General features: G+C 35.9%; 1 protein-coding gene across 1 annotated transcript; it reads left to right on the forward strand.

The window, feature by feature from the left end:
• The first annotated feature begins 2,371 nt into the window (after positions 1-2,371).
• On the forward strand, positions 2,372-9,284 carry LOC133692446 (PH, RCC1 and FYVE domains-containing protein 1-like). Its single transcript, XM_062113405.1, has 9 exons — positions 2,372-2,909; positions 3,960-4,046; positions 4,666-4,755; positions 4,882-4,968; positions 5,046-5,165; positions 5,384-7,486; positions 7,599-7,745; positions 8,064-8,569; positions 8,852-9,284. Exons 1-9 carry the CDS (start codon positions 2,862-2,864, stop codon positions 9,009-9,011), a joined length of 3,348 nt encoding a protein of 1,115 aa, XP_061969389.1. The 5' UTR covers positions 2,372-2,861; the 3' UTR covers positions 9,012-9,284.
• The last annotated feature ends 1,784 nt before the right edge of the window (positions 9,285-11,068 follow it).

The following is an 11,068-nucleotide window of genomic DNA, read 5'->3' on the forward strand; positions in this document are numbered from 1 at the left end:
ATGCTGAAAATATTGAAAATAAAGAGATTGTGAACCTTTAACTTAAAAGATTCATAATATATTTATAACCCATGAATCTTATTGTTTTGTGAATTTTTAAGGGGGTCTGAGTTGAAAATCTATCTTCCAATATGTTTTTATTCGAAAACACATAATAAAAACCATACAAACTACCATAAACTATCTAACAACCTAGAATCACATGTAAAAACAAAAATCAATCGAATTATCAGAGCCTAAACTTTTTTTTGAGGTGCGTTTATAAACATAACTCATAACAGTCGAACTCCTATCATCGATTGAAACTCTTTGACACAAAAAACAAAGAGTTTCGTTACTAAAAAGTGGTTAGATAAAACTTTTCATTTTTCTTGCTATTTTTAGATGAATTTGTCTCTTTTCTCTCTAACTTAAAAGCTAAAAATTAAAAAATTAAACTTTTTGATTAAAATAGAAATCGTTGCCAGTATAAAGCTAGCCATATATAAATATATTCTAGTCTTTTGTTTTTGTTTTATTTTGTATTTTTACCATAATTCTAAGTCTAATTTATTTTAACAAGGTTATAAAAAGATTTGATTGAAAGAAAAAGATATTAGAATTGAAAAAAAACCCAGTTATTTTCAATGTTCACATTAAAAGCAAACCAATTCCATTTGTTTAGCTGTTTTATTAATAATATTTATTTATTAATTATGAAAAACAAATTTTAAAAACCATGATATAGAATGTAAAATTTTCAAGAGTTTTTATATAACCCTGCAGTTCATCCCTCTGTCTTCGAACGCGAGAGATCTCTATAACTCAAATCACGATAGTTAATGAAAAGAAGAGTTTTTCAAAGAGTTTTTATGCAAAAGCTTGAAAAGACCCGAGCCATTACACTGTTAACCTAACTACCATATGGATTCCCTCTTAACACCTGACAAAGAATCGTTAACTCTCTACCCACGGGACATATCTATAAGACCTCGGCTTTTAGGGACAACCTAAATATCGGCACAACCTAAATATCGTGTATTATCCTAATTCCCTATATTTCGTGCATCTAGGCATCTGGTTTGATTTAAGATTGCTTATGATAATACAACTGAAGTTATATTTTAAAGTGTTTTTTATTTTGTAATGTATTAAAATAATATATATATTTTTTTAAAAATTATTTTTAACATTAATGCTAAAAATATTAATTTAAAATAAAAAAATATTTTTAATTTTTTTTAAAAACACAAAAACCAACTGTCCTAAGCAATTCAATACATTCTCCTCGTTGGTCTCCAAAAATCTGAGCGGCATAAACGGCACCGTATCCTGGGACCCATGCAGGACTTCTCTTTTAATGGCTCGACACAATACCCTTGCTCTCTTTTTCATCGAAACGGAAGTTACCTACCCTACCCCTGCGCTAGCTTGGACTAAAGTACACACCGCCGCTTTTTTTACCACCACGTCACTCTCCATCATAGGCATTTTCGTCACTTAAATGTACCAAGGCAAACGTTAACCTTCTCGATGTGTTACGTGTCCGTTACCTTAACACCCCACTACCTCTACGTGCGCCCCCCGCCCAGCCTCAAAGCAGAAAGTCCAACATAACACAAGAGCGTTAACTCTTCACAACTCCCGATAACTAGGACCTGTTTGGCTACCTCTCAATCCCTCTCCCCCCGCCTTTTCCTTTATGTTTTCCCCTCTCTTTCTTTTTCTAAAGAAAAAATATTAGGAAGTTCATTACCTTCTATAGGAGGGGCAAGAAAGTTTTGAAAGCTCTTAATGTTACCCAAGATTTGAAATAATAATAATTATTATCTAGATTTTTAAACCATCTCTTATGATAACAAATAAATTATACTTATTTTTAAATAATAGTTTGAACAACAAGTTTTATTTTCTAGAAAAATCAAGTTTTTATATAAAATCATGATAATTAAACTCAGCATATTTTAAATTGGATTCGATTTTTAATTGAATAGACAAGTACATTAACTTGGAAAAATTCATTTGACTAAATCACGATAAATAAAATCTGATTGGTTACAAATTCATTTTAAAAAATAATAAAATATAACATCTCGACATAAATATTAACCCAAATTAATCCAATTACAAAGCAAACTACTCCCATCACGTTCTTAACACACTTTATTTGAAAGAAATCAAGGGAAGAAGAGAACTATTTTCACGAATAATCTTGGCAACATACCCCTTACTCATTGATCTTTCTAAGAACTAATTCAAATGATGCACCAAACAACAAGTACTTTAGAAAAGTAAAAAAATGAAAAAAGAAGAAGTAATACTATCATAGACCTTTTCTAATAACCAAGTAAAATAAAATAAGAAGGGCAATAATGGTGGCTTAGCTTTCTTTTTTGTTTATTCTCTCCGGAGAATTCATGCTCTCACAACAACTAAAACCTCCCCATCCCCCATTTTAATTTAATATTAATTTAGTTTTTAACACAAGTTCCCTTTTGTTATCTCGGCTTCGACTCTCTCCGTACTTGTATTTTATCTTTACAAAAAAACAACCGAGGAGTCTCTCATCCCTTCCGTTTCTCTCCCCGACACCGCCACTTTCTCTCGCCGGAATCCTCTCTATCTGCCACAAAACCGACTTCTTTCACCGTGGGAACCGCTCTTCGCTCTTTAATCTTCTTAGTCAACAGTGGCGATCACCGGCTTTGACTTGATTTTTTTGGTGGTTTTCGAGAGAATTATAGATCTGTAAAGAGCTGATTTTTTTGCTAGAGAGAGCGAGGGGTATTGATGTGAAGAGGAAGTAGATGGTATATGATGAACGGAGCTCCGGTGAGCGATCGGAGAGGGAGGTTGTCTTTTCGTAAATATCTTCACATGGAATGGCAGATCTTGTTAGCTACGGTAATGCCGAACGTGACATCGAGCAGGTACCATCCTCTCCCTCTACCCACGCGTGCGTTTAATTAGTGTCAAAGTTGGGATTTTTTTTTGAAAATTTTTGGGTTTAATTTTTGTTGCTTTTTTTTTTTAATCTATTTATTTAGGTGGGAAATGCCTTTGAATTTTGCGTGAATCTATTGTTATTATTATTTGTAATTTTCTTCTATTCGTGGAGAAATGAAATGGAAATTTGTTTCACCTTGACAAATTTTGAAAGAAAAAGTGCTTAATTTGAGGGTTTTTTTTTTAGGTTTTTGAATTCAATTTAAAAAATTGCATGGAATCGGGTTGGCCTATTTTAAAGGAGGAGAAATTAAAGGAAATTGTTTCTCTTGCTTTTAGTTATCCATTCTCCGAGTGAAAATAGGATACATCGTTCTTCTTTATCTTCTTTCTTTTTGGTTATGTCTGGAGTAGAGTCTTAACGGTCCATAAAATGCCTTATGTTTTCACTACCATTTTCATCCATTTTTCTTTTTGAAACTTTTAGTTGGCTATGGCTATTTTTAGCAATTGAAGTTGGGGTTTAAAGGTGCATTTTAGAGGGAACAAGTGTTTATGCCTCTACTTAATACTAGAACACTATATTGTATGCCAAGAACAATATTGACCATTATTTTTGGAGTTATGATGGGATCACTCAACAATAGCTTTCATCATATGTAATGACCCAAATTTGGCATACTTTCAATGCCAATACTTGAAGGTTGGTTCTTTCATTTTTTTTTTTTTTTGCGAACTTGTTAAAGGATAAGATCAATTTATAAGATGGGGTGTGGGATAGTATCTCTTTCAAGCAGATCCAATAACGAGTTATGATTATAACAAGCAATAATGTGCCTCTGATAATTATACGTTTTAGAAATCTTTGTTGTCTTGATAATCTTAACAAGCATGTTGTGCCAAAACATGTTTTAAATAATTAACTAAATTCAAAGCTGGCACCTTTTTCTTTTTTTGATTGACTGAATAATATAATGTCCACATGCCAAAGGTATTATCCCAATGGTAGTAAATTATCTTTCTGCATCTTGCAGGCATTGATTGCTCTGAAGAAGGGTTCTCAACTTCTGAAATATGGTCGTAAGGGAAAGCCTAAGTTTTGTCCGTTTAGACTTTCTAATGTAAGTTTGATTCTTGTGCATTTGACCAAGGATACTTTCAGTTGTTACTGCACTCATTTTCAGTTTTAAATGTTTAGGGTAATGACTTTTTCATAAAACAAATGATCCTCTTCAGTGTGATTTGCAGTCGAACTGTTGTTTATAGTGATTATTATAACCATCTGAGGATGTATAGATATGGTCATACAATGGCATGCATATGTAATAAACTATGAAAATTATATATAACATATCATTTATGGGATTGTTCGATGTACATCAAATTGCTCGTTATTGTTTTGCCCAAAACCTGGTACCCTGTCCACTGCAGTTTGTTATCGGTCAGTAGATTATCTACGAGGTGTTTCAGTGAGCATCTATATTGCCTTTAGTGAATAACTTAACGAACTGGTCAGTGTGTTTCGTGAAGAATCCCATATCATCTTTAATACAAGTCATCTTATTTGTTCTACATGTGCTCATCTAGTGTGTTATCTTCTACTGTTTGATTGTTTCTTTCTTAGGTAAATATGATATAATCTGTGGCCTTGTCATTCAGCATGCAGATTGCCCACTCCTCTCTTCTCTCTCCCCTCCTTCCCTTTTTAACACTCTACTTTTCTTATGTTAAAAATCACAGGATGAAACGACTTTGATCTGGATTTCAAGCAGTGGTGAAAGAAGTTTGAAGTTAGCCTCGGTCTCTAAAATTATTCCTGGACAAAGAACTGTGAGATTTGCCATCTCTTTCTTATCTGTTTTTATGTTTTTAGCATAGCATGGTATATTTAATGATTCTGTTCTTGTATATAGTATATAAACTCGTTCTATTTGTTTTCTCTTAATGTGCTACCAGGCTGTTTTTCAACGATATCTCCGCCCTGAAAAGGACTATTTATCATTTTCTCTTATATACAACAACGGGAAGCGGTCCCTCGATCTGGTATGGGATGAAGCTGTGAAGTTGTGTTTTTCTTCTTTATCTGCTTAAATTGTGAATCTTATATGTCATGTTTTCAGATTTGCAAGGACAAAGTTGAGGCGGAGGTGTGGATTGCCGGCTTGAAGGCATTAATAATCTCTGGTCAAGGTGGGCGCTCCAAAATCGATGGATGGAGTGATGGGGGCCTCTATCTTGATGTAATTCTACTACCTGATGAAACTTTAGTTAATTTTCACCTCACACTTCCTCCTCTTCCTCTTTTCCTTCCCTGTACCCTATTTTGACTCTGGAGTTCTGTCTTGTTTTCTTTGTTCATTACATTAGCGATGCTATATTCTTGTATCAGTTCCAAGTACAATGTTGTTTCCTAATTATGCTGCTGTGTATTGTTTGTCATGAAAATTTCTGATTTCAGGATGGCAGAGATTTAACCCCGAACAGTGCTAGTGACAGTTCTGTTAGTATTTCACGAGATATTAGCTCTCCAGAGGTTTCTGTCAGTTTCAACCCAAATACTTCTCCGAAGAATTTTCAGCCTGAGAGTTCTCCACATTCTGATCGGTCACATGTAGCATCAGAAAACACAAATATGCAAGTCAAAGGTTCTGGTTCAGATGCTTTTAGAGTTAGTGTTTCCAGTGCTCCCAGCACTTCCAGTCATGGTTCTGCACCAGATGACTGTGATGCCTTAGGTGATGTATATGTATGGGGTGAGATTATATGTGATAATGCTGTCAAGGTTGGGGCTGATAAGAATGCCACATATTTGAGCACTAGAGCTGATGTGCTTCTTCCCAGGCCCTTAGAATCTAATGTAGTTTTAGATGTACATCATATTGCCTGTGGATTCAGACATGCTGCAATGGTCACAAGGCAGGGTGAAGTTTTTACATGGGGTGAAGAATCTGGTGGAAGGCTTGGCCATGGTGTTGGGAAAGATGTTATCCAACCTCGCCTGGTTGAGTCTTTGGCAATGACTACTGTTGACTTTATAGCATGTGGAGAATTCCATACTTGTGCTGTTACAATGGCTGGGGAAATCTATACATGGGGAGATGGGATGCACTATGCGGGGCTTCTTGGTCATGGCACTGATATTAGTCACTGGATACCCAAGAGAATCTCTGGTCCTCTTGAGGGTCTTCAAGTTGCTTCTGTAACATGTGGTCCGTGGCATACAGCCTTGGTGACGTCAACAGGGCAGCTTTTTACATTCGGTGATGGAACGTTTGGTGTCTTGGGACACGGAAACAGAGAAAATATTGCCTATCCTAGAGAAGTTGAATCACTCGCTGGGTTGAGGACTATTGCTGTCGCTTGTGGTGTGTGGCATACCGCTGCTGTGGTGGAGGTTATTGTAAAGCAGTCAAGTTCCAGTGTGTCATCTGGAAAATTATTTACCTGGGGTGATGGAGACAAAAATCGTCTTGGACATGGAGACAAAGAACCTAAGCTTAAACCCACATGTGTGCCAGCATTAATTGATTACAATTTTCACAAAATTGCTTGTGGACATAGTTTAACTGTTGGCTTGACCACATCGGGACATGTATTCACAATGGGCAGTACTGTTTATGGTCAACTTGGAAATCCTTATGCTGATGGAAAGGTACCCTGCTTGGTAGAAGATAAGCTTTCTGGAGAATCTGTTGAAGAAATTGCTTGTGGTGCATATCATGTAGCGGTTTTGACATCCAGAAATGAGGTTTATACCTGGGGAAAGGGTGCCAATGGCAGGTTGGGTCATGGAGATGGTGAAGATCGAAAAACACCTACTTTAGTTGAAGCTTTGAAGGATAAACATGTGAAATATATTGCATGCGGTGCAAACTATTCTGCAGCTATATGCCTCCATAAATGGGTATCTGGTTCTGAGCAATCTCAATGTTCATCCTGCAGACAGGCTTTTGGGTTCACACGTAAAAGGCATAACTGCTATAACTGTGGACTTGTTCACTGCCATTCATGCAGTTCCAGAAAAGCAACAAGAGCAGCCTTAGCTCCTAATCCCAGCAAACCATATCGTGTCTGTGATTCCTGTTTTACCAAACTAAATAAGGTGTCGGATGCTAGTAATACTAACAGAAGAAATGCTGGACCTCGCCTTTCAGGTGAAAACAAGGACAGGTTGGACAAGGCTGATTTAAGGTTGTTGAAATTAACACTGCCTTCAAATCTGGATTTGATTAAGCAATTAGATAGCAAAGCAGCCAAACAAGGAAAGAAAGCTGATACGTTTTCTCTTGTTTGGTCTTCTCAAGCACCTTCTTTGTTACAGCTGAAAGATGTTGTTTTGTCTACCACTATTGATCTGCGACCAAAGGTTCCCAAACCTGTTCTTACACCATCTGGAGTAAGTTCCAGATCCGTGTCGCCCTTCTCAAGGAGACCTAGCCCCCCACGTTCTGCAACGCCTGTTCCAACGACTTCAGGACTTTCCTTTTCCAAAAGTATAGCTGATAGTTTGAAGAAAACAAACGAACTTTTGAATCAAGAAGTGCTTAAGCTGCGTACACAGGTATGCTGGCTGAGTTTTCTGCAAAAATTAATCACTTGTTTCTGAATGAATTAAGTCAGGTTTTTTTGTTTTGGGCCGGGTATGATCATTGATGGGTATCGATCTTGTTTAGGTTGAGAGCCTAAGACAGAGATGTGAATTCCAAGAATCAGAGCTCCAGAAATCCGCTAAGAAGGTACAAGAAGCTATGGCAGTAGCCGCCGAAGAATCAGCTAAGTCCAAAGCTGCAAAAGATGTTATAAAGTCACTTACTGCACAGGTAAGTCTGCTTTGCCCACTGATCATTGGTTCCGTGTTAATGAATTTTGGAAATTTTTGTTTGATCTCCTCTGCACCATGATTATGATGTATGTCACGATATGCACGATATGCATCCACCCCATAAAATCTATATGAATTTGATAGCATAGATTTCTGAAGGAATGAAACACTGGTTGCCATTAATTTAGGTAGCTAACATTCCCATTATAGCCATTAGAGAATATCCTTGTCTTTTGTATTGTTGTTAGAAATTTTCCTGTCTTTTTCTTGACTTACTCTTGTTTTGTACTAATGATTTCTACGCTATCAATTCCAGCTCAAGGATATGGCTGAGAGGCTGCCGCCTGGGGTCTATGACACTGAGAGCATGAGACCAGCTTACGTACCGAATGGTTTGGAGACAAATGGCATTCATTTTCCTGATGCAAATGGAGAACGGCATTCAAGATCTGATTCTATCAGTGGAACTTCCTTGGCTTCGCCAACAAGGATTGACGCCATTTCAATAAATGGAACTCTAGGTATCACTCAGTCACTCCGGGATTCACCTGGAGCCAATGGGAGGGATGACCATCCAGATGTGAGACTGTCCAATGATGGAGGGGCTCAGCCAAGTTGTAATACTGTGTCAGAGGCTGTTGCTGGGAAGGAACCTCGGTCTCCTCAAGATGGCGAGAATGGTATGAAATCGAGGGATTCATCATTGGTTGCTAATGGTAATCATGTTGAGGCTGAGTGGATTGAACAGTATGAGCCTGGAGTGTATATCACTCTTGTTTCCCTGCGCGATGGAACTAGAGATCTCAAACGAGTGCGCTTCAGGTACTTCTTTATTTCATTTTATTTTAGATATTAATGACTCACTCATTTTGTATGGCATAGAGGTAGAAGAAATCTAAACAATTGGTTAACATGATGTTGAGATGGGCATTTTTATAAATTCAAGATTGCATTTTTATAAACAATCGTAGACTATTCTGAACATGAGCTTTGATGGTATTACATCAACGTTTCACCTTGCAAAGGTTTGAAATCATCTTAATCAGAGCTGATTTGATTTGGTAATTGTTTCATTTATGTCTGTTACTATTAATTTATCCGCAGTCGGAGAAGATTTGGGGAGCACCAAGCAGAAACTTGGTGGTCGGAGAATCGTGAAAAATTGTATGAGAAGTACAATGTTAGAGGTTCAGACAAATCATCAGTTAGTGGCCAGGCAGCTCGCAGATCAGAGGGAGGCATGTCTTCTGCTTCTCTACCTTAGCAACAGAATGCTGGAGGGGGGAGTCTGTTTGCACATCTTGCACCTTCGAAAACAAACGGTTTTAAGGTTAAGCAAAAGATGAAGGAAAGCCAATAGCCCTCTCTCTGTCCTCTTTTCTTTTGATTGATGTTCTCCTCCTCAATTTATTTCTTCCATTTAATTCTGCTGGGGTATCTAACCCTTTTATATCTATTGTATTGTAGTGTATATAAAAAGCATCAATTGCGACAATCCAGGCAAGAAAGTTTTTGTTCCTGGCTTTCCAGCCATCCATACTGAGTTTTTGGGTCCCTTTTATATCAATCCTCTTTGTTATGGGTAGGTTTATTTGCAGGATTTTCCCTGAATACCTGACCTGCATTTCATTGTTTTAGACGAGTTTAAATCAGATCATAGACAACACAGCAAATGCCAATCAGCTGTAGCTGCGCCGTACAAGGGTTTCAAATTGTGTGGTTTTGGCTAGTGTTTTTAAACTCGGCCCGGTGGCCGACCCGGCTCAAGGCTCGGGTCACGGGTTTTGACCAGGTCAGCAGTCAACCAGCCGGGTCGGCTGGGTTTTTAACTACCTCTATTTTTTTTTTATAAACCTGTCCTGGTTCTAGTCTCGGGTTAGTCGAGTTGCAGATCGACTTGTTGGGTTGGGTTAGGTCAGGTTTTAAAATTATGATTTTAGCCATGAAATACTGAGGCATTTGGTAGTTAAAATAATCAATCAAGTAATATTACTTCCTTCCCTTTTCATTTTAGTTTTAATGAAAATAATTTCTTGTATCACCCTTGATGTAGCAACTATTTTGTACTTTCAATTTCTGGATCTGTTGTCTCGACCACATCTCGCATCCTAGCCTGATCTCACATGGTTGTAACAATATCGTCTCGGATCGTCGGGTACTGTGGAAAACCTTTTGAATAGTAAGGAATTTTAATTTTTTTGAAAATAACGTAATTGTGTGAGCATAATTTCCAATATTAATTGTGTAAAAGCACTATTGAGAATTGGTTGAAGTGTTTGTCTCGTGATGTTTTCTCTTCTTTTAAAAAATTAATTTCATCAAAAGTTACTTTAAAATTTTATGAAAATTCAATGATTAAAAGATAAGATTTAATATGGATAAGGAGATAAGAAGGTAAAGTGATGTTGGTACTAAAGAAAAATAAAGTAAGAAAAAAAATAGATCATTAAAAATAAATGAAAAGAAGAAAATAGATCGGATTTGTTTTTGATATATTTGATATTATTAGAAAGGATTTGTTTTTGATATATTTGATATTGTTAGAAAGATATTGATAAGATAATTTTAATTATATTTTAAAAAATTACTAAATAAGATTATAATTAATCCTAAATTAATTAAGAACAAAACTCATGTTTTATAGTTTTTAAAAATTTGATTAGAATCGTGTTTTAAGGTGTGTCAAAAACAAAGTTATAATATATTCTTGGTGAACTATTTTTATTTTGCTATTAAATTTAAGTGTCAAATTTTATTTTTCTAACATTTCATGAAAATTTGAATAAATTTCTTTTTATAAATGAATAGCATTTGTGTTTAAACTATTATATTTTACAAATAATTTTCTAAAACGAATGATTTCTCTCTAAACTTTTTTTTAAACTGTGGTAAGAATTATAAAACATGTATAAATGTAGTTTTTAAACCCGGTTCAAGGCTCGGGTTCTAATTAGGTTGCTGAGTCGTCTGGATTAATTTTTATTAAAAAAAATCAAAATAATGTTGTTTTAATAAAAAAACAAAAATTAATGAGTTGTAATTAAATTTTTAATGGGTTAACCCGTCAAGTCAACCATATCATATCATATTATAATTTTTTTTTTATTTTTTTTTAACCCGTTCTAATTGTATTCTCGGATCAACTGTATTCAGGAATGACCTGCCACATCCAGCCGGATTTAAAAATTATCCCTATAAAGTTACGTGTGGGTTCCAGCACTGAACGAGTATCATAAATGCTCAGAGCAGACCTTTGTACATCCTTTGGTGTCGCTTCCGTCATCACTGTAACAAGGTTTCTTACTTTAAAGTCTTTGCTTG

The sequence above is a fragment of the Populus nigra genome, chromosome 4, assembly GCF_951802175.1.
Source record: "Populus nigra chromosome 4, ddPopNigr1.1, whole genome shotgun sequence".
Lineage (NCBI taxonomy): Eukaryota > Viridiplantae > Streptophyta > Magnoliopsida > Malpighiales > Salicaceae > Populus > Populus nigra.

Excerpts from the sequence above, each read along its gene's own strand:
- LOC133692446 (XM_062113405.1), top strand. The coding sequence starts at position 2,862 with ATGGCAGATCTTGTTAGCTACGGTAATGCCGAACGTGACATCGAGCAG. Across the intron at positions 4,047-4,665 it reads GTCCGTTTAGACTTTCTAAT|GATGAAACGACTTTGATCTG; the intron begins GTAAGTTTGATT and ends TAAAAATCACAG. Across the intron at positions 7,746-8,063 it reads TAAAGTCACTTACTGCACAG|CTCAAGGATATGGCTGAGAG; the intron begins GTAAGTCTGCTT and ends TATCAATTCCAG.